General features: G+C 39.6%; 1 protein-coding gene across 1 annotated transcript in view; it reads right to left on the bottom strand.

Moving 5' to 3' along the window:
* c2h3orf49 (chromosome 2 C3orf49 homolog) overlaps positions 1-24,066 on the bottom strand; it is a 35,759-nt gene that overhangs the window by 1,014 nt on the left and 10,679 nt on the right. Inside the window, exons 2-4 of the mRNA XM_062969349.1 lie at positions 7,697-8,016; positions 5,538-5,650; positions 752-862 (exon numbers count right to left, since the gene is read on the bottom strand). Coding sequence (XP_062825419.1) covers positions 752-862; positions 5,538-5,650; positions 7,697-8,016 — 544 coding nt within the window. The remainder of the gene's footprint in view (positions 1-751; positions 863-5,537; positions 5,651-7,696; positions 8,017-24,066) is intronic.

The raw sequence follows: 24,066 nt of genomic DNA, 5'->3' as shown, positions 1-24,066 counted from the left end.
CACAATACATATCATTAATATCTTTAGTAGAAGAAATCATAATGATATAGCATCCCATAAATACAAAATATGCTGTTGGGTACCTATAGTAGAAAGAACAACTAACTGCATGGAAATAAACACCTCTTTCATTAGCACTTTATATAAGAAATGAAACTTGAAGGCCAGCACAACTTCTGGGACTTTGCAATGCTCCACAAAACCTAATAGGTATTTCCAGGTGTCCAGACTATGCAGAACAATACTGACATAATGTAAGGACTACAGTCTATATTGATCTATAGCATCAGGTCTCAGTTTTGATGTATCATTTCATAAAAAATGGGTCTGAAGAAGAAAGGACACAGCTCCATGACTGAAATCAACATTCAACTGTTCCAGAGTGAATTAACTAAGTTTCTAAGCAATGCTACCATTAAGTAGAATGTGGCAGCTACCTCATTTAGTTTTCTGCTTCAGGAAATAATACTGAAATGCAAGATAGTACAATTCTTGAGTTTTTAATTTCTTTCAGCCATGGACATCTTGAATTTTAGGAAGCAAGGCTTGCTCTCTCAGGCAGTGAAGTGTCTTGGACTGATCTTGTCTCACCATGAACACAACAAAGTGAGTTGGACTCGCTTTTAAGTATGGTATTTAGGGCCAGGGTTCCCAAATGGCAAGTTGCACTGTCAAATATATGGGAAGAAGATCTATAGATAGGAAGAGAAAGGTTGTTGCATGCTACAATTAACACATTCTTTTAAAATACCTGCATTTGAAGGTTCTCAAGTGTGACGTCTGAATGGTACCACACCGATGGCATGATTTTTTTCTTCCTTTTGAACAGTGAGGTTTTTTTACTTTTTTCCAGATGCGACACCTATAAATCCAATGAGAATACATTATAGAGAACGACATACTATTTCCACATGAACAGGGGCTTTTTATGATAAAATACTGGAAATGAGCTGCATGTTCAGGGAGGTCCTATTACACACGCTAAGGTTTTCCGTCATAATAAATGGAGAACCCTTTCAACGGTGCAATTTCATGCATTCTATCAGTAGTCTTCACAGCACGCTTGAGGTACTTCATTTGTACTGTCAAAGGTGGCATTTGTTGAGGACTAATCCCAAATGCCACATGGCAACAGCGGGCAGGGTCACAACCACATGTATGTCGGAATTGGCCAAAAGGGAAAGATCTTTGCAAGACTAGACTTCCCCTTTCCTGTCTATCCCAGTTTCTTTACTACTTCAACTTTACAACTGGTATGTGTGTTTCTTTAAGTCGCCTGTTGGCATGTGTTGGTGATTTTATGAATGTCACAGGTTTTTCTTGGGCAAGGAATATTCAGAGGCACCAGGTCCTCTGAAATTCTGACAACACTACCATTATAATTATAGGTGAATACTTGTGGCTGAGTAGGATTATTTTCCAAAGAAAGAGTCTTAGTGGCAAGTTGGAACGACTGAATGGGTAGTGGATATAGACCCACCATCCATGTGCTGCTCAGTAGCTAGGGGCTTCCAGATTTCACAGACCTGCTCCCATCACTCACCAATTGCCATGGGATTTTTGTAGGGGTTGCTTTGCGTGGAAGATCCCTGTGCATGAATTTGTTTGATGTGTGGGGATTGGTGCACAATAACCAATCTACTCAGAGATTTAATCCAATGGCATGGATACCATGATGATTGGTGGCCTCTCATCTGTTGGAGCATTTGTCCTCCTTTACAGCCGTTGTAACATGCAGCTGATATTTATTGGTGGCCTCTCAAACAACTTATAACTAGAGCTAGCCCTGCACATTCTTCAAGTCAGATGGGATCGGGTTTTTTTGCGAAGATGGCACACATGGAATTATTTAGGGTTACATGAAGCTAGGCTGAGGATTGCATATAGCTCTCAAACCAAAGTTCAATGTGAAACTTACGTACTTTTCAATTTCATGCTATTACGAGTATTAAAAGTGGGAGTTTCTTATTAGGGATTTGAACACTGACTCGGTGGGCCAGAGTTCAATTTTCCTTGGCTGGCCTTGAACAAGTCACAATATCTGAGCCACAGTGGAAGGCAATGGCAGACCCCCCCCCCCCACTGAACAAATCATGCCAAGAAAACTTCCATGATAGGTTTGCCTTAGATGAGCACCAACCCCCAGAGTCAGACATGACTGGACTTAACGTCAGGGGAAACCTTTACCTTTACTTTTAACTGCCTTTCAGGACATCTGTGTCATTTTGATAATAAAATGGAGGCAAAAATAATTATGATTGGAGGAACATATTTATAAAAATTTCCTTTAAATACTAAAGTTAACATGTAAAGCAGTGTATTTGACCTATAAAAGGTCATGTGCATGTTCACCAAAAAAGTCAAATCTGTATTGTTGAGGTATCATAAATGAAAAGAAATGGAAGAGATGGGAAACTCCATAGCTAACTTCTAGATTTCTCACAAGGTATTGTTTGTATTCCATGGATGCAGGTTTGGTTTAATTCAGCAAAGCAATTTTCATACCTCACAACCTCTGAGGATGCTTGCCATAGTTGTAGGCGAAATGTCAGGAAATAATGCTTCTGGAACATGGCCATACAGCCCGGAAAACTCACAGTAACCCAGTGATTCCAGCCATGAAAGCCTTCGACAACACAATTTTAGTTTGTGCACTTTACACAAACTAATACACTTCTTGGTAATGTTATTCCCCACACCCCTTTTATATATACATAAACATACACATATACATTATATTATGTGCTGTGTAAACATTTAGGTTTGTTTACGAGCAAATAAAAAGAGACAACACTAATTCCACATCTGACAAGCAGAGGGCAGCAACAGCCAAACAAATTGATTTAGCGGTCCAACATAGAAATCATCTGTTAAAAAGGAAGCCAAGCTCTATTTCTCAAGTATATCTTGATAAAAAGTTCCCTTTAAATGTTATTTTTTAAAAATGTAGGCCCAATTTACTGCAATGTTGCTTTCTAATCCAGTCTTCCTGCTTTATTAACCTTTCCTCTCATAGGTCAAGTGGTTGTATAATGGAGTATATACTAATCAAAAGACATCTGCATTGTATTAACCTTTATGCTTCTGTATTTAGCAAAATAGTTGCACAACATAAATGAGATCAAGAGCTCTAGAAACAAGAATCATACAGGCAGATGATCCTTCAATCATAATTAGTTGCTCTTTTTACTTCCTTCTCGTTCTGCAATATCTCTTTTGACATGAACCATTCTAAGCGGTGCAGAGATGAAGAAATAAACGAAATGTGTGGAAGTTAACATTGAAGCTTCAGGTTAAAGGCACGGGGAGAAGCACCACTGGAAAAGAAAAAAAATGAAAACTAATTTTGTGCAGATATAAATTGTTTTGAGTATTAAGGTTTGTAGTAGATTTTCTTTCTTTCTTTAATATATCTCGCCTTTCTCCTGGCATGGGACTCAAGGCAATGTACAACAAGACTAAGGAGTATTTGCCTAAGTATAATTTGTTTCTTTCAACTTATATTTATAGATGAGTGAATAATTTTGCAAATTTTGTTGGGGAGCTGCTGATTTGGGTCTAACTTTGATACTGGAGGACATAGGACTGAATTATTGGGATCACAGCAGCTGCTTAGATCATACCACTTTTTTTGCTTCTCTGTTACAGTTCTGATAAGAGTTGCTTCTTTGAGGCTGCCAATCCCCAGCAGTCATTTGATTTGCTTTTTAAAATGTATGTTAAATGCAAAGGCACATTTGCTTTTCATGGCATGACTGATTCGGCCTTAAGGTACATATCCTTTTGGAAATAATGCTGCCAATGAGAATATAAATATACCACTTATTATAGTGGATGTGCACTCATGCATTCGTGGTGCTGATGGGTCTTCCCAGCATACAGGTGACTTGGGGTGCACCTACGCTGTAGATTAAAGCAGCTTGAGAATACTTTCACTGCCATGGGAACTGCAGTGAATTCCCAGTGCTGATGCAGTTTGGTGAGGCATCAGCACTCTTTGGCAGAGAAGGCTAAAGAGCTTGTAAAATTACACTCCCATTATTCCATATTATTGAGCCATGGCAGTTAAAGTAGTGTCGAGCTGCATTATTTCTTTTTTAAATTAATGTTCATTTAAACAAATTAATACAAAACCTATATACCAATGTATAAACAAACAAACAAAAAGTTAAAAATATTTTTTCTAGAATAAAAGAAAACATATTACTACTACATTCTATACATCAGTAAACATTAACTACATACAGTCTACATTATCTAATCTAAGGGCTTTACATTCTCTGTCTGATGGTTACATTCTCTCAGTTTTCAACACCCATTAAATTAATATAACAACACTCTTCTAGTGTTTTCAAAAACCTGAACGATGGAGGTTTGACCCATCTTTGCTGAAGAGTACAATGAATGGGCTCTGTTCTTTCTTAAAGTTAGTTAGAGATCTCTCTTAAATTAACATAGTAAGTTTATTTCTGTGAGCCCCCGATGGCGCAGTTGGTTAAACCCTTGTGCCGGCAGGACTGATGACTTGAAGGTTGGGTTGCATCCCTGAAGGTTACCAGTTCAAATCCAACCTGGGGAGAGCACGGATGAGCTCCCTCTATCAGCTCCAACTCCATGCAGGGACATGAGAGAAGCCTCCCACAAGGATGGTAAAAATATCAAAATATCCAGGTGTCTCTGTGCAACATCCCTGCAGACGACCAATTCCCTCACACCAGAAGCAACTTGCAGTTTCTCAAGTCACTCCTGACATGGGAAAAAATCTATTTCTGCAAGTTCACTTATTTTCATAAGTGTCGGGATCATTGAGTCTTTCCATCTTTGAGCATAAATAATTCTTACTGCATTATTTCTACAGTGTAGATAGCAGATTCATCCCTGGTAAGCCATCTTTGAAATTTAGAAAGGAAGAGTCTGAGGAGCTTTTAGCAATATGGCATAGAACTAGAGAAAACACAAGAACTTGCTATGCCCATTCATTTTCTTACATTTGTGGCCCAGATCCAGGTGGCTCAAATCAAAAGAAAATGCTTGAAAACCATAAAGCGGAGAAGGCCTAGGTGACATGTTCTAGACTTCTGTTTCAGAAATCCCGAAAATGAGTTTTATGCCTCTTCTTAGAATTAAAAACAGAGATTTTGAAAAGGATAACACTAAAGCAGTCATGGGCAAACTTTGGCCCTCCAGGTGTTTGGGACTTCAACTCCCATAATTCCTACCTAACATGCCTGCACTAAAGTAACTGGTCATTGTCTCTAAGTCCTGTTGGGCAGTTGAACTTGATAATTTGTATGGAGACCAGGGCAACCGATTGGCGCAAAGCAACAGACTTGGTATTTTTCAAATGATTCCAGAGACAAGTGTGCTAGGATTTCATATGCTATAATGCAGGTATGAAATGGGTGATTAATAGGCTTTGGGCCTTTACTTGTCACAGGGGTGAAATGCCCACTCATGCTATAACAAATGATGCCAAGGTACAGGATGCAATTGAATAAACCCAGTCAATTCAACATTGTTTGTGGATTACCAATTACCTTTTGAATTCCAGGTGACAACGACACCACTGAGATGCGTTTCATCATCCTTGTCATACTTCTTGCTTCCACATTGTGTTGCTGCACACTGTTCACATCCAGCTGAACCGATGCTTCAAAATGAAGAAATGAGAAAGGATAAAGGAGTTCAATATAATCAGCTGTGTTTAGAAATATGTTTCTTCCCAGTTAATTAATCTGAATTAAAGGTTACTGTTTTATTATGTTGGAATCAGGATTCAAAGAAGCCCTATGTTTTATGATCTATACTGCAAGGGTATGGCTAGCAAATGTCCATCCATCACAGTGCTGTAGTGTTGAGAAGATGTGTCACTCCAGTGAGAGATGGGCTTTAAGAGAAGATAAGCATTGTCTTATGCTTCATATTAAATACAGCTGGCCTCCCAAATTTTCAGGCTTAACTTCTCCAGATTTTATTATTCACATATTGAATTAATATGGTCTCTCTAGGAATCTCTAGATTCTCCAGTATGATCCTATGGTCAATTTCTGCCAAAGGCTGACCACAGAGTTGTGCTAGAAGACCTGAAGAGTCCTAGAGAGGATACTTTCTAGGAATCTTTAGGTCCTTCAGCACAAATCTATGGTCAACCTCTAGCAGAAGTTCATCATGGAGTCACCCTGGAGAACCTGAAAATTCCTTGAGAAGTGTTCTCTTAGATAAAATTCTTCTACTTTCTCAGGGGTCTTGTGCCTCTAATTCCTACGGATGTGGAGAATCTACTGAAATCAAAGAAAGTATTTGCTGCCAAATACAATGTGCAGTGGCAAAAAGTGTAATTTTGCCAAAAAAAAAAAAAGTGTGCATTACTGTTGCTGCCTGCTTAAAATTCCTTTGTTATAAACTATTGTGTTGGAACACCAACGCTTCCAGCAATGGAAAAGAAATCCATGGGGTGTATCTATGCCAGTGGTTCTCACCCCAGGTGTGTTGGTCTACAACTCCCAGAAATTCCAGCCAGTTTCCAGCTGTTAGGATTACTGAGAGTTGAAGGCCAAAACATCTGGGGACCCACAGGTTGAGAACCACTGATCTATGCTGTAAAATGAATCCACTTTAATTGCTTTGGTTCAATGCTATGGAATTCTAGGAGCTGTAGTTTGACAAGGGGCCGGGCTGTGGCGCAGGTCTTTAGCCTTCTCAGCCAAACAATGCTGATATCTCACCAAACTACAAATCTCAGGATCCCATAGCATAGAGTTATGGCTATTAAATTAGAGATGAGGTCCCTCAAATAGGAGCTCCAGGTGCAACTCTTGAAGCAGCTTCCTCTTTTGCTTTGGGTTAGCACTAAGATGACTGTATTACATGAATCCAATGCACCCCCCAATTTTGGTGAGATCATTTAGTCAAAAAAGGTGAGCATTAGATTCGAGCAAATATGGTATTTAATTCAGAAACTTCCAGAATTTGGATCCTCATGTTGCTCATTTGGAAAATTTGGTAACAAGGCTACCCAAAATGTGTATGTTAACAACTGAACAACAGTGACAGTCCAAATTCCAGTAAAAAAGAGAGGCAACATTCAGCTGGTGAAAGCCAAACCATGATGCCCAAACCTCCTAAATTAAGGCAAAAGAAAGGTGATGGGGAAGGGATTGTGGCTGAGAAAGGAAGCTAGGGGTGCAGTATTTACCCCTATCTGTGTGATGCTCCCTTTGCCTATGTCCTCCGTGGTTTCTGTTTGTCCTAATTGTGTGCGTGTGTAGGGTTGGTTGAGAATTACAGGTAATATATTGAATATCTGGCATTTTCCCTTGCAAAGCAAATAACATTGCAGGAGCCGTTCAGATCAAGAAAGCAAGCAGGGAAAGAGGTCTTAGGTTCTCCCCTCCACATACACTTGTTATGATTAGTTTTGCTCTAATAGGCACGCCTGAAACATTTTCAATAACTGGCCTAAAATATGGGTAGACTCTGCAATTTGCCCTATCTGAATGATGCACAGGATAATGCTCAGGATAATATTCAGTCCAATGACCAATTCGTAAAGCACAGAGATAGGAAACATGTAGCTATCCAGGTATTGCTGGATTGAATCTCCTGTTACCACTTTCTGCTGGTTATTTTGGCTTTGGATGGTGATCACTGCAATCCTACATCTGGAGGGTCAATCATGCTGCAGGAAGTTCATTACCGTTCTGAGAAAGTTTCTTTCTTTTCAGTTTTGGAAATACTTTTGGTGAAGAGAATTCACAAATAATCTTTGGAAGGACCCAGTGCTTATTTGGAATGGCTGCTGATCGAGGCATTAGTGGCTCTGTAGGATTGTCACTGTGAAACATGGTTTTCTTGCTTGTCTTTTGATAGAATGGGAACATTTTCCTCACTGTTGTCCTAAGGTGTTTCATAAGGCCCCCTTTGTTGCTCATGTGAAATTCAAGAGATGCAGAGCCACTGGGAAATTGTTCTTGAGGCATCAGTGTATTCTCTTTAGTAGGCACCACTCCTAGCTGTCTGAAAATGAATAAAAACAAATGAGTCATTAATGCTATTTATAATGAGTAAGACACCTAAAATTCTGATGTATGCTATGCATCTAGGTTAATGCATTGTTATAGAACTGAAACATAGCTTTAAACTAGAGTTGTATTATACTAAACCATTTCAGATTTTAGTTTTTGCAGTTGAATCCTTTGGGATACATTTTTTTTAAATCCTTAAATTAATTCAAATCAAATCAATACCTTAAATTTAGGTTCTAAAATTAAGTATATTTTGCTGCAATCTGCAGTCTAATTTTTTTTAGAAAATGTTTTTGTAGTAACAACATTCAGCATGAAGTATCATATTTTAAAAACATTCACAAAAATCTAATTAAGATCACAATTAAATATGTAACACAAACAAGAAGTCTCCATCCTTAGAAACGAACAAGCAGCCCAGAATATCAGCTGATGAAAACTACCCAAACTAATAGACAAATGCCTGCTGAACACAACATGCCTCAAAGACCAAGAGAGAGCTGATGTCTCAGGAATATTAATATCTAGCATAAGGTATAAGCTAAGAATGATTGTCACTCACCTTTCAATTCCCTTTTCTTTTAGTTGGACTGTTTTCTTTGGACTTTGCTGTGTCCTACTACTGAGAGGTCTTCCCTTGCAACTTCGAACAGAAAAGTATATTTTGTTGCGCTGCATGACTCCTACTAGATAGATACTGATATGGGTCCTAGCTTGTGTCCTTTCTTGAACCAGGTTCTTTCCTTGCTGGGTAAGGATTCAGATGGATTTGGGTATGAAATGGCCTTATTTATTGAGTGCTACAAGGTGGTAATAATTTGTCAAAGCCTTGGGAAATTCCACAATATTGCAAGCTAATTCCTTCTCACAGCCGTGAGACATTTTTAGAATTCAAGCAACTCTTCTGCAAAGAACAGAATGAAATCTCTTTCATTCTCATATGTCTACAAAGTTGTGGGTTCCCAACAGAACACCCAGCTTCCTTTAGACGCCTGACACACCAGAGAGATCTGACGTTCCTTGAAGATCATGATTACATTGGTGTGAGCTATTCTTACATCAATGAGCTCAAGCTACTTCTTGAATTCAAGAAGTCATTACCTGGTGTTCAACCTTCTTGTCAAGAGCCATTTCATGGATAGATGGAGGGTACTCAAACAACAGACATACAGTTCACCCTTTAGCCATATTCACAATCTTACCATTCTGTTGGAACTGCACTGTGGCTTTATAGCATATGTATCTGTTACCTGTCATGAAGTTTTTCCTATTACTGTTTTGCTTTTTCTGCTGTCGTTTTTGAATTTTTTCTTGTTAAACCATATTTTCACATAATGATTAGCAGGATATATCATATGAAAAATTAAGAACCACTGTGTTGTTTGTGTGCCTTCCAACTGCCCCGATTTGGAAATGATGTTCCTAATTAGTTCTCTGTCATCTCATTCTTTTCTGCTACTTTAAAACTGTCCCAAGATGCATCCACACTGTAGAATTAATGAAGTTTGTCAGTCTTTAATTGCCATGGTTCAGTGCTATGGAATTGTGGGTGTTGTAGTTTTGAGTGATCTTCAAAGTTCTTTGCCAAGGAGTACTATGCATTATCAAACTACAACTCCCAGGATTCCATAGCATTGAGGCATAGCAATTAAAATGATATCAAATGGCAACAATTTTACAGTGTAAACGGACCCTCCGTTTGTCTCTCCTCCTCTGTCTTCAGCTTACAGTTCAGTTAACCCAGTAGCAGAGAGAAGAAAGGAGATAATTTTCCAGGCGGTCTAGGCGAAATTAAACTGAGGCAGAATTCTGGTGAATTATGAGAGTTGCAGTTTTAAAAAAATTAACAATACCAAGCTCTGAATGTTTGTAACTGCAGAGATAAAACTATTATTATATTCCAAGTGTGGACTTCTGCAGCAATTATTGAGAAGTACATTTTCAGCAGCAGAGGGCAGCAGAGGATAAGCATATCATTTCTGTTCCTGAAGATTTGGTCTGTGATATTCTTGAGCACATGCAAAACATGTACCTATAACGTGAAATAAACCAATACTTTGGAGTGTTACTTTCTGCTAAGTAGGATCACATATCACATCTTTTAAAGTTATCAGAACTGAATGTATTTTATCCTATCCATTCCTTACGATGCTTGGAATAATTTTCCAGGGGTGTCTAGAAAGGCAAATTCCAAACCTTTTTGATCATGGAATCCTTCAGAAGACATTTTCTCGCTGCAGAATCCTAACTCTATCCCTGATTTTACTAAGCCTTTTGAACCCATGAAGTTTTTCCTTCTTTCATCTACTCCTACTGCCTGAGTATTTTGTATAACATAGTAGATTTGGAAATTTTAAATACAACCACAAACTTTTAGGTACAAGAAAATACTGGATATAACCACAAACCTTTATTTTGGTGCAAGAAACTATTGGATTCACACCTAATGTAGTGAAAGAAATGGCTTCATTTTGAACTTAAAATGTTTTACAATTAGGATTTATGTTTGAATCTGAATACTGAATACTAGGGCAGCATCCAACATACTCTTACAAAAAAAAGAGTATGTTATGTGTTGTTGTTGTTTTGTTACGTTGACAAGAAAAAAAGCATAAGCATAACCTGAAAAGCCTGATTTGTATCAATAGGTGGACATGAAGAGGAACATTGCTCAGATAACCTTTCTGGCTACTGAAGGCTATACGCCTATCAGTCCTACTCAAAGGTCATTCAGTGGCATAGAAAGAAATTTAGTTTGTAAAGCAGAAGTAGATTGCATTTTGATAAGATCTTCATATTCTGGCACAGACAACATGTGAGGTTTATTTACATTGACAAATGGGATTTGCACCCACTCGATATCCCTGCTGGTGTCTGGGAAGTACCCCTCATGTGACTTTATGTTAAAATCCATTAGAAAATTGATTTTTATGATTTTTTTGGTGAAACTCCTATGATGCTTTTGTAGAATCCTAGAGTCCTACAGAACACAGTTTGGGAACTGCTGGTCTAGAAAACACATTACCTACAGCTGGTCCTTCGTATCCACAGATTCTGCATCTGTAGAGTCAGGCACAGTGAGATTTGAGCATCCATGGATTTCAAATCCATCCAGAGGAGCCCTGGGACCAAATCCTAGCAGATGCCAAGGACCCACTGTATATTGGAACACATTTCCTTGTTACATTCAAGTTGTGCTGATATTTGATATCAGCAAAAGAAGAATGGGTATAAATCCACAGAGTCTTTCTTTTGTCCCCTGGAAAATTGGAAGATGGGTGTATCCAATCTGTAGAATTAAGGCACTATGACACTACTTTAACTGTCTTGGTTTAATATTATGGAATCATGGCAGTTGTAATTTGGTGAGGCGTCAGCACTCTTTGACAGTGAAGGATAAGGACCTTGTAAAATTACAATACCAGGGTTTCATAGCATTGAGCCATGACAGTTAAAGAGGTGTTAAATTGCATTCATTCGACAGTGTAGATGCTCCCCTGGCCAGTGGGACAGATTCACTGTATAACACACAGTGCCACTTCCCTGGCCTTGCCTATTCCTTCCTATGTGGAGAGAGATTTCAATTTCGATTCTAAGGGTGTATCTAAACAGCTCGCAAAAAGTGCAAGCTCTTGTAATTTGACTTGGGGCGTCCAAACGACCCCTTTCTTTTCTTTTCTTTTCTTTTCTTTTTGCTGGGGACATATTATTTCTGATCCCTGGAGAGTATGTATGAAAACCATGAAGCAGAATAAGACTAGAAGACGGTGAAAAGGAACAGATTTAAGGAAACCTTGTGTTCCAGAACCTTTCTTCTGATTCTTGTTTGTACAAGATATTCTCTGAAATATATGCATTGCTAGCTCTGCCTGAATTGAAGCAAAAGGAATCTGCTCACACTTCACTGGCCTGGGTTGAGGTTTTGCTTGTTTAGTGTCAAGATTTGCCAATGATTTCCTCTCTCCTGAAATACCACTGTTATGTTGGCAAACGGAGGGGAAGAAATCAGTGTCATATTCTAAAATGCTAACTAGAAATTGTTGCTGACTTCGTAAAGGAAGCTGACAAGTTTGTATGGGTCACTTGGAACCAAACTCCATCACTCAGACTGTTTTCCCACTGATGCTGTGGAAGTATTTGGGTCACCCTTACAAGCATGAGGAGTCAATCAAAGGCAATGCTGCACATGTAAAAACAAGTCAGGAGGGAGCTTCTATTTCTTTCTTTCAATTTTCTTTAAACTAAACCTTTTGATTATTTATCTTTAGCTGGATGCCACACAAGGTCAGTGCCCCCATCTTCTGCTTCCAAGGATTCTAAATTTGAATGTATTGTCTTAGCTTTATGTATTTCATGCTGTGATATGACTATTTAGAAGGGGTAATGTCTGATCTGAAGGACTGGTCATATGGCAGAATATTTGTGAGTGACTGATTTTTCCAATCAGTTGCTTAGCTATTCAAGGTAGTATAAAAATTACTGCACAAATGGAATAATCTGAATCCTCTGCGATTTTGGGAGGAAGACACATTCTTGATTCATAGGAACTGAGTAGGGCTAGTGAGGGGTTTGTACAAATTACTGCTGCTGGCAAACATCCGGAAGATCCAGCTGAGAAAAAGCAGTCTCCAAAATGTAAACACACCCTGGCAACCCTGGTTCTCAGCAGTAAGTTGGGATGATGGATTGAATGTTTGAGGGATTCAAGCTAATTCTCATGCCCAACTTGGAGAGTTCAGATAAAGAATTACTAGGAGGGCCAGAGGAGAGATGGAGCCCTTCAGCTCCTAGCAGTCTGTCATGCTTATCTCAGCCACTGCAGAAGATAACCCCTCAACTAAAGCAGGTCTTTCACAGCATTCTGTAAGAACCCTAGTGGGTGACGCTGAAGCAAGCACATCTTGGCAAGACTTAGAAGGGCTAAACCTACACCCATAGAATGTCACTTACAAAAGGTGGAACTTATCAGGTCTCTTATCTGAAAAATGTTCCTTACTCAGGCAGCAGCTAAGCTCCTGATCAATAACTATAAACAGGTATTGAACTTGAGTTATCTGACTCAAGTCCTACACCTATTCGTTCCTGACCTCGGACCTGACTCTGTTGCTTTTCTGGCTTGGCTTCAAAAGTATTCTGATTTTGGCTTCTTGGACTTCAGATCTTGGCATAGGTTCATGCATTTCTATCTACAGTTTCTATTTCCTGCTTTTGATTTTGGACATAACTTGTGGGCATCCTAGCTTGACTTCCAAGGACACCTGTATCCAGCTTCTTGGCATTTGGACTGTTGACTTCGACTGGTTTACTTATTTCTGTTGTTTATTTGACTGAGCTTCTGGTAACGTTTAAGACGATAACCAAGATGGTCCATGGATGCTGTCAACAAGGCAGAACATGGGGGCTAAAGTCCCAAGACCCAGCCTTGTCTAACCCAAAGCAGCCCAGATCTCCATATAACATCCAAAAGTTCAAGTCATTACATTAAGATAGAGAGTTTTGAGAAACACTGGAGCAACCTCACACTTTGGATAGAGTGTATGGGCAGCACGACTGATTGTTATACAAACTGGTTCAGAACTTTTCACAGTTTTCCCTCCTAGTGTATGTTGGGTTGGGTCATAAAATAAACCAAGATACTTAGTACACAAATAGCTCTTTATTTTCATAGCCAATCGAACCTCACGAAGACACACTTCTTTGCCATCTGCCTTTCAAAGGAGAAGGATTGGCAAACAAATTAATATGAGAAGGCAGAAGCAGAGCAGTAAAGAATACTTGGAGTTTTCTCACCTGGATTAGAAAAGGCATGTTGAAAAAGCAGTCCACAACTACAAGAATTTTTATAATATTTATTATTATATATTCTTCTGAAGGAGAGAAAAGGCTTTTTCCACAAAAATGACTTTTGTACAAACTATTGTATGTTGTACAAAAATTGTATGTTGTGAAAATGTGCATTTTGTGGCAAGACTAATGTGTTTTTGCAAAACCTGTCCTTGCCTTATAGATGAAGTGGGCTTTTACATGAGTACATGTGGTAAATATTTCAGCAACGGTTAAAGCATGCAAGATCCAGGTGCAATACCCATCAGTTAAATATCCTCCTGAAGGAGTTGATTTTAAAAGCACATCTGCATTTCTAAATGCCAATGATTTTTCTCATACAAAATTAATGTGTCCTAATAGCTCCAGCCAGATTGGCTGAGAGAAAGCAAGTTGTCTCAAATCATCTGATGCAACCTTTCCCAGTGGCTTACAGATGTACTAAACTACCATTAGAATCAACCCCAACATTTGCCATGTTGGAAGGGCACAGTGGGATTTGTAGGGCAGAACTATGTATCCTGGGGTTGATCCAGAGTGACAAATGCAGAATTCATCCTGGGATGCTTTTGGCCAGCAACCTCCTGGCTGCTATGGAGGCAGGAGATAGTCTTGACCATTCTTGGGAAGAATTTGGAGCAACCTGTGACTTTTGTTAATGTTGTTCGAGGCCATGTTGGACTGAATCAGCTCTGTGTGTTGTGCAGCTGCCACAGAGCTGATTCACCCACTTCTCAGCATAACAGGTCAGTGTGGATGTGCCCGTAGTCACTTGCCAGATCTCAAAGCTACCACATGGCACCAACTCCCCTTTACATGGGACACTAAGAAGCTTTATCCTCCACAGATCAGGAATCACTTAAGAAGCTGTTTGCCTACTTTCTTTTGTAGGAAAGGCTGCTAGGCAGGCTTTGCTGGCAGACAGCAGGACACTACTTGCCAGAGATCAGTTGCTATAGTAACTATTTGTGTTACTGATATTATGGATCAACCTTAATCTGCACTACTTGTGCTCAGCGGGTTTCTAGATAATGTGGCCCAGATCTGTTTGCTTTATAGGCTTATTGACCCTTGGGCTCCGTTTGAATGTTTGTGCCAGCACTGTTTGCTTCCAGTTTCATCTACAGTAAATTAACCTCAACTTCTGGAGTAACTCAATGCAACAAATTAAAGGACTGTGGTGGTTGTCATGCAACAAAGTTAAAATGCCACCCTGAAATCATTCTATCTTCTATACAATCGGTACCTTGCAACATCCATTATCCACAGAATAATTCAATAGGCATCTCTAAGTTGCAAACTAAAGGGTATGAGAAATACACTGTAGATTAACTAGCTTGCTCATTCATTATGGACCAGCAGAGAAGTTGTCTAGGTTGAGCTTCCTTGCTCACATGTCCTATGGAAAATGATGACATTTGGACAATGCAAAGCTCCTTTGTGCATAATGGGGAGCAGAGAGAAAAGAAAGTTAATTAGTTAATTATAGTTTTGTATTTCATCTGAATAAGGACGTTATAGGTAGCCTCAGCATAAGCCAAGATATTAAGCTTTATAAATGAAGTTTATTGTTCTGGCTTGTTGTAGTGTTGTTAATCATAGTGTGGATGGAAACTATAGTTAACTGAAGCTTAGTTTGCGGGCTCACATGAAAGGAGGAATGAATGCACAAATAAGAGGCTTGCTTTTATCTCAGCTTGCTAAACCAAAATATGATCGTATGGACATTCATTATACATCAATCAACAAACCATGTAAATTTCATGGAGGTATAAAAGGCTTTCAGGATTGACTGTCAGTTTTTTTTCTAGTAGAATCCCAAGATCCAGTAACTAGAGTCAAGTATAAAAGATGTACACTTAGAATTAAATACACTTGCTTTTAGCCCCAAGGTTCGATTTCTCTCTTTTCATGGAAACCCATTGGCTGACATTTGATGAGTCACACACCGTCAACCCCAGAAAACCTAATAAGAGATTGGTCTTGGGGTTTCCATAAGTCAGAAATGACGTGGAGGCACATAACAACAATAAGCACTAAATAGAGCTCATGGTTCACCACATTTAACAAAAACACTTTTGTTTGCCCAAACTTGCTTGATTTTGGTACAATGAATTTGGCCAGAGGAAAGAACAATCACATTGTTGATCTTTTTAACAATAGTTCTCCATGCTGATTTTTTTTTTTGAATTACTTCAGAACCTACTCATACATCCAGACCTAGTTCAAAGTTTTTTTTAAAATAGCAACGATTGTGCCTTCTGTAATACCACCTTCAAGTTCCCTTGTTCCTTCTAAATTTAGTAGCAATTGTCACAATACCTGGAGGGAGAATGGATTTTTCCAGTGTCAATATAGTAAGCACTCCACATTTGCTGGGGTTAAGGGTGGAGGGCTGTGAAGGGAAAAAAAATTTTTTTGAATACACCTCTGTAGGAATCTGTAGATTTTCAAGTAAGACTCTGTCGTCAACTTTGTCAGAAGTTGACCATGGTCACACTGGAAGACCTAGAGGTTCCTAGATAGATTATAGTATAATCATGATACTGATCAAATCCGCAAATAAACAAATCCACAAAAGTCAAAACTGCAAATGTGAAGGGCCAACTGTATATTGTTGTGAGCTATCCCCTTGTAATACAATATATTCTTTAATCAAGCATGTTATGCTTTTTGAAAAGAATGTTAAGGTGTTTTAGTCTTCTATGGCTATTATGATGACTATATAAAAGAATTGCTGTATAAAAGAATTGTCTTTGTTGGAAAAGTAAAGTGTTGGCTGACTTGAATCAACACAGTGAACTTTATGAATTTTCAGAATTCTCTGCAAAGGTAGAATTATAAGTATTGTCATGAAGAGTTCTTGAGCTTCAAAATTCATAGCAATGAAGAGCATGAGATTTCTTGAGTTATGTGTGTGAATTATGTATGTGAATGAGCAAGTCCCTCAGATAATGCTTCATTCATTATGTAACTACTGAAATATATTTTGTGCAGAAATGTTATGGTTGAGCCTTATGGCTCCAATTCTGGGAGACGTGGTCGTAAGACTCCTCGAGAGTCAGACTCTCTTGAGGAGCGAGAGAGGAAACGGCTGCGGGACTTATTTGCAGAACCGACAGACGAAGATTCCTTTGAGGGTTTTACCGAGAGAATGGAGGAAGAGATGGTTAGCTCAGAGGAGGATGACATGGAATGGACTCGTGTGAGGGAGGATTTGGGTGTTCCTGGTAATGATAGCATGGGAAGTGACTGGCGGGTTGCAGGATCGGACCCATGGACGAGTTGGAGGGATGGAACGGGATCCACAGCTGGGGATGCTGTGGGGCGTAGTCAAAGATGTTTTAGTTCTGATGAGGATGATGATGATGAGGCACCTGGAATTAGGGGAGCAGCTGATAGCGACGAGGAGTTGTAAACTGGCATAAAATGGGGTTTTGAATCCAGGGCTAATTGCGTTGGGCAAGGTAATCTGGACGAACGCTTGGGCTCTTGTTGGGAATTTCCTGAAGACGGGTGTGTTTCGTTTGCTGAATACGTAAGTTACCAAGGACATTGGGCATAGACGGCGGGAGGAACTGTGTGGGCTTTTGTTGTGCAACCTGTGTTTAATCTTATTGGCTTGGACCTCCGTCGTCTTCTTGACGGACATTATTTACCTACTCTGGATTGACGCTGGACTGACTGACTGACTACGACCTTGGACTATCCTTTCTGTGGCTATCGGTGGAATTCGTGGAACCTTAGACGCCTGCACCTGGCTATCGACCTCGGACCGGATTGGGACCTCGCTGACCGCTGCAACCCTGATTGATGTGTTTGGACCCGGAGTTCGCCCGCTGCACGGAGGAGTAACAACTTAGTTACTCAACCACAGCTGCTAAGTAGCAGAGAGGAATCTGCTGCCAGTATTTATGTTTTATTGAATCTTTGTTTACCAGCTTTTGTTTGTTTAAAGTGCCAGGCTGAAGTAAGCATTTTTGGTTTAACCCGGATTAAACTCCTGTTTAATCCGGTTCATCTTTTGAACCGTTTTTGAGTGACTTTTCATATTGAAGGCGAGTGTTTGCCTAGCTCTTTGTTTTTTACGAGCGTCTTTTGGTTCTGTATCTTTAATAAACTGTGTTGAATCTTATCTGGTGGCGTTCTGTCTGTGACAGAAATACCTTTGAAGACTTTTTAGAAGCTTCAATTTGGTCAGAATACAGTGAGATTGCTAACCATTGCACCAGCTTTAAAATAACTAGCTACTTCATAAATGAACAAATTCCTTTAAACAGTAATGAACAGAATAATTGAGTAAAGCTCACATAGATTTCTTTCGCCAAGTAATTATCCTTTAATTTCCTTTATGGAAGATCTGGTTAAAATAAATGTGCTATGATGCTGTAAAACTGTACCATTTAGAACTACATTAAATTTGAAACACAAGAGTCTGGTTTCCTTTTTAAAAGACTAAGTGCAGGCTAACTGATTTTAACTGGAGTTTCATTTACACTGTAGAATTAATGCCATTTGACACTACTTTAACAGCCATGGTTCAATGCGATGAGCTCCTTAGATCTGTAGTTATAAACTGTTGAGTTACTTTTTATGATGTTTTATGTTTTTATGTGTTAAATACTGCAATTGCAATGTATTTTATATTGAGATGTTTTATTCTTGTTACTAGGCTTGGTCCCCATGTAAGTCCCCTTGGAGAGATGGGGCGGAATATAAGAATAAAATTATTATTATTATTATTATTATTATTATTATTATTATTATTATTTGCGGAGGAATCAGGCTTTTGGTTAAAGATCTTGAAACACTACAACTCTCATGATTCTATAACACTGATAAATAGTGGTTAAAGTAGTGTCATACTGCATTAACTTCACAGTGTAGATCAGTGGTTCTCAACCTGTGGGTCCCCAGGTGTTGGACTTGAACTCCCAAAAATCCTAACAGCTGGTAAACTGGCTGGGATTTCTGGGAGTTGTAGGCCAAAATACCTGGGGACCCACAGGTTGAGAACCACTGGTGTAGATGCACCCTGGGCCCACACATATAAGAATTCCTACAAGTGTAATTACATTTTAAATGCTCCTTCCTATTCTGTTGTTAGGTTTAGAAGACATTCCTAGTGGTCTTTACAAGTAGGATTGCCATTTTATGTGGTTGGCCAGAGGTTACCTAGATTCTAAGCACGCTACCTGGTTACCATCTGGAGCATAAATTAGCCCTTGCATTTATTTTGAAACAAGTCTGTATCAGGAAAAATGCAGCTACCATCTTCACTACATTCAGCCCCTACTTAGCATTTGTTTAAAAATTCACATGGAGCTGCATCCTACCTACTTAATAATTTGCTTGTTTGGATCTCAATGTCATAGACTTTAAAACTTAAACATTTTATTATTAGCAAAGTACAATAGTTTTAAAATCTGAAATGAGTTCATAGAAACATAGAGCTGGAAGAGACCACAGGGGCCATTAGTTAGATGACTAAATATTTCAGTCTACTCAGTGGTAGGGAGCTTCTCAATAGCATATAGCTTCTTTCTCTTACTGGCTCCCTACTATTCAGCATAATAGCTGAAACGCCTCTAGATTTTTCAGAAAATGCACAAGAGCATAGAGGAGTAACTACCAACACAGAGGTTGTCACTGATCACAGTTTTTTGGCTAGCAAACTAATTGTTGTCACACTAGCTCAACTGAGTCCCTTTTTGTTAGAAGTCAGTCCAAAAAATATAAATAAATGGCAGGAATCAATGTCATCAATTGTCACGAAAACATCCAGCACTTTTTCAAAAGGAGTTTGTTCACATTATTCATTAACAGTATTGGGAAAGTAATTCAGTGTTGTTGTTCATTGTAATGTTGAAAAAGTAGCAAACTTCTTTGTGTGTAGCTGGTTCCTTTTCTATTGTATTTTTAAAAAATGAGAATTGATTAAAGAATGCATTCAAGAATGCACGTAGACATGCATTCTACAGGGATGGATATGGTGAGATGTTGAGCAGGAAGATCAGTGGCTACAGATCTGGATTTACAACCACTACAAAAATTATGATCAAAACTATACCGACATTTCCTCCTTTTTTCCATTCTTCCTATACAATGTTCCTAATGATGGGAACAATTTGTCTAAATGACCATTAGTGAAACATTTGCTTAGTGGTTACACTGTTTCTTCACTTTGTCTTTTTGCCTCTTTTTTCTTGAATTAATATTTGGTCCATTTCCATTTTACTTGAATTTATTCTCCAAAAACTACCAGTGTACATTCCTTAACGTGTCTCATTAACCCGAGCTGACAATGTTATATATATTTTTGCTTTAGAGGGGGGTTTATTTATTTCGTGTCAAAAGCATTTCACGACAAATACCTTTCAAACTGATGGGGAAAAAAAAAGAAAATCACAAGCAACTAAATAGTTTTGGACCAAAAGCGGGCAACAGCAACCGCATTGTCCGTAGCTTTAAACAACTCCTCCTCCGTACATGAGGCAGGGCATTGTGGGCAAGCAAACATATGAGGAGTTGTTTGTTCAGCTCCACAGTCACACAAGGTGGAGGATTCCTCCAGGTAGTGCCATCTTGCCAGATTGTCTTTTGATCTGCCCACTCCGCTTCTCAGTCTGTTTAGGGACTTCCAAGTTGCCCATTCTTGGTTTGCCCCTGGAGGAAGACCCTCTTGGGGGGCCATCCAGTTAGAATTGCCAGGTTTAGCTGCCCAGAGAGACACCCTTGCTGCTGCTGGAGGAACATCAAGAGGAGTGGTGGTTCTCATGAAGCCCTTCCTTGATTTGAGTCTACTGTGAGGAGGCTGATAGTCATGCAGTGAGTGGCTTTCACAATGTTCAACCTTTTTTCTCTCACAGTTAGCAGCGACTTCCCGTCGCACGTCAGGAGGGGCAATGCCAGCTAACTTGTAGAGTTTATCAACAGGTGTAGGTTTAAGGCATCCTGTGATGATTCTGCATGTTTCATTCAGTGCTATGTCCACCTGCTTTGCATGGGCAGACTTGTGCCAAACAGGACAGGCATACTCAGCAGTTGAGCAAGACAAGGCCAGGGCTGATGTTCTTATTACTTGTGGGTCTGCACCCCATGTGCTGCCAGTCAGTTTCCGCAGGATGTTGTTGCGTGCAGCTACTTTGTGCTTGGTGTTCATGCAGTGTTTCCTATATGTTAGTGTTCGGTCTAAGGTGACACCAAGGTATTTAGGATGGAAACAGTGTTCGAGCTCTTGGCCTTCCCAAGTAACGTTCAGTTTCCTGTTGGCTTCACGGTTACGTAGATGGAAAGCACACACTTGTGTCTTGGCAGGGTTAGGCTTCAGGTGGTTCTCTTTGTAGTAGCTGGAGAGATCTTTCAAGGCATTAGTGAGCTGCTTTTCAACTGTTTCAAAATCTTTCGCTTGTGTTGTAAGGCCAAGGTCATCAGCATATATAAAGCTCTTTGTGAGTGGTGGTTGTGGCTGATCGTTTGTGAAGATGTTGAATAAGGTCGGTGCAAGGACGCTGCCTTGGGGTAAACCATTCTTTTGCCTCCTCCATCTGCTTTTCCGGCCCAGAAACTCCACATAGAAGCTGCGGTTTTCCAGGAGGGTCTGGACAGTTTTTGTAAAGTCAAAGTCCCGGGTGATATGGTAGACTTTATGCAGCATTTTTCTATGTTGCACTGTGTCATAGGCTGCCGTAAGGTCCACAAAAACTGTTCCCGTAATGCAGCCTTTCTCATAGCCTTCCTTGATATGCTCAGTCAGATGAAGAATTTGACCTGTACAGTTTTTCCCTGGTCTGAAACCTGCTTGTTGTGCAATAAGCTTGGGTTCGATAACAGGTCCTAGTCCATTTAATAACATCCTCTCATAGACTTTATATAGATGACATATGAGGGAGATGGGTCGGTAGTTCCTGGCACTGGAGGCATCTTTACCAGGTTTTAAGATGGCAATGATCTTAGTTTTCCTCCATGCTCTGGGAATCTGTTTGTGTGCCAGGCATTGATTGTAGAATTTCAAAAGCCAGTTTTCAGCTTTGGCCCCCAGGTGTTTGATTTGCTCCATCATCAGGTCATCTAGGCCAGGTGCTTTACCAGTCTTACATCGCTTGATGGCTTCTCTGAGTTTTTTCAGGTTTAGAGGAGAAGACAACTGGTGGGTTTCAAGTTCTGGCACCCTGTTGATTTTCATCTTTATTCTGCTGCAGTTGGTTTTCCCATTCTGAATTAGCTGGTGAGCTATCTGATCTGGTGTCACGTTCGCGTGTCCAGAGTTGACCAGAGGGTCACTATCCAGGGGTGGGCGGGTGGGTTGGTTTTAAAGGCAAAAGGCTTGTATTTCTCAAAAGATTATTGTGATTTAAGAATGAATATGTAAAATAACAGTACAGAAATCCATTAGAGCCCAGAGAATGGATAAAAATATTCTTGTTCATATTTATTTTGACAGCTTATAAGGCATCAGTAAGCAAATGTGATTCTCTGCGTTTCTGTTCCATTGTTAACATTGGTCGTTTCTCTTTGCTTGCTTATTCGCTTCAAAATTATTTATTCCAGCTGAGAGAGTGAACTGGGCAGTCAATTTAATAAAAGCATAGTGATTTCATCAGGAAACAATAGTAAGACTGCAAAATGAACCAAGTGTATAGTTAGAATGCAAGGATAAAAGAGGCATTGAACACTCTGCTATATAATCTACCAATTGCTACCGGTCAAAGTAGCAATTAGCAAAATAAAATGTACTGAGACTATTCAATGGTGAGCTGCATTATAGAGAACACTTGGAGTCATGTCTTCTACTAATTTCCACTTCACACTGATCCTCTTAGGGAAGATTCAAAGGTCTTACCAGTTAGAAAGCTTTACATCGAGAATCTTATTGTCTCTTAATCAAGAACACAGCAAAGCAACAGAAACCCCTGACTCCCCCTAGCCCCGTGGTTTTCAACCTGTGGGTCCCCAGATGTTTTGGCCTTCAACTCCCAGAAATCCCAACAGCTGGTAAACTGGCTGGGATTTCTGGGAGTTGTAGGCCAAAAACATCTGGGGACCCACAGGTTGAGAACCACTACCCTAGACTCAACTACACCCCGCATAACAACACTTGCTGAGTATCATATGTTGTGAAACTACTCACAGTGTGCCTATGTAAAAGCCACCTTTGACAGATCTGTCATAAGGCTGTAGATTATGGCAGATTTTGGCATAATCTCCCCGAGCTAAGGTTTCTTGGAGTATGTCCACACTGGGCATTTATAGTACTGTGTTTCCCCAAAAATAAGACAGTGTCTTATATTAGTTTTTGCTCCCAAAGATGTGCTAGGTTTTATTTTCAGGGGATGTCTTATTTTTCCATGAAGAAGAATTCACATTTATTGTCGAACAAAAAAATGAACATTTATTATATACTGTACAGTAGTTGTCATCACAAACCAACATAATCAAACCAGACAAACTGAATCCTGTCAAGAATTTCTTGTTACTACATAAATATAAATAATATAAAATTTTAATATATTATTACCATTATTTCCATGTTCAACTGGTATGTACATTTACCAATCCTGCAAGTTCTGGTGTTTTGTTTGGTGGGCACCGGGCATGCTTCCAAACAAAAACTTTGCTAAGTCTTACTTTCGGGGGAGGCCTTATATTTAGCAATTCAGCAAAACCTCTGCTAGGTCTCATTATTTGGGGATGTCTTATTTTCGGTGAAACAGGGTAGCTTGTTCTCATATTAGGAGCCTCCGGTGGCTCAGTGTGTTAAAGCACTGAGCTACTGAACTTGCAGACTGAAAGGTCCCAGGTTCAAACCTGGGGAGCAGAGTGAGCGCCCGCTGTTAGCTCCAGCTTCTGCCAACCTAGCAGTTTGAAAACATGCAAATGTGAGTAGATCAATAGGTACCGCTCCGGTGGGAAGGTAACAGCATTCCATGCAGTCATGCCAGCCACAGTGTCAAAGACAGAACGCCACAAGATCAAAGATAACAGAGTTTATTGGATAACAGAACTCAAAATGCCCGTAAAATACAAGGGCCAGGCAGTATTAGCCTTTAAAAGCAAAAAGGGGCAAGGAAAAACGTTCAAAAGATAAACCGGATTAAACCGGAGTTTAATCCGGGTAAAAACAAAACAGCTTGCTTCAGCCTGGGGATAAACAAAACAGAAGCCGGGGAACAAAGTGTTCAAAAGAATGCAATTAATTGGCAGCAGATTCCTCTCTGCT

The sequence above is a fragment of the Anolis carolinensis genome, chromosome 2 (assembly GCF_035594765.1).
Source record: "Anolis carolinensis isolate JA03-04 chromosome 2, rAnoCar3.1.pri, whole genome shotgun sequence".
Classification (NCBI taxonomy): Eukaryota; Metazoa; Chordata; class Lepidosauria; order Squamata; family Dactyloidae; genus Anolis; species Anolis carolinensis.
Note: the sequence above shows the minus strand (reverse complement) of the source record. Positions and strands in the feature narration are given on the sequence as shown.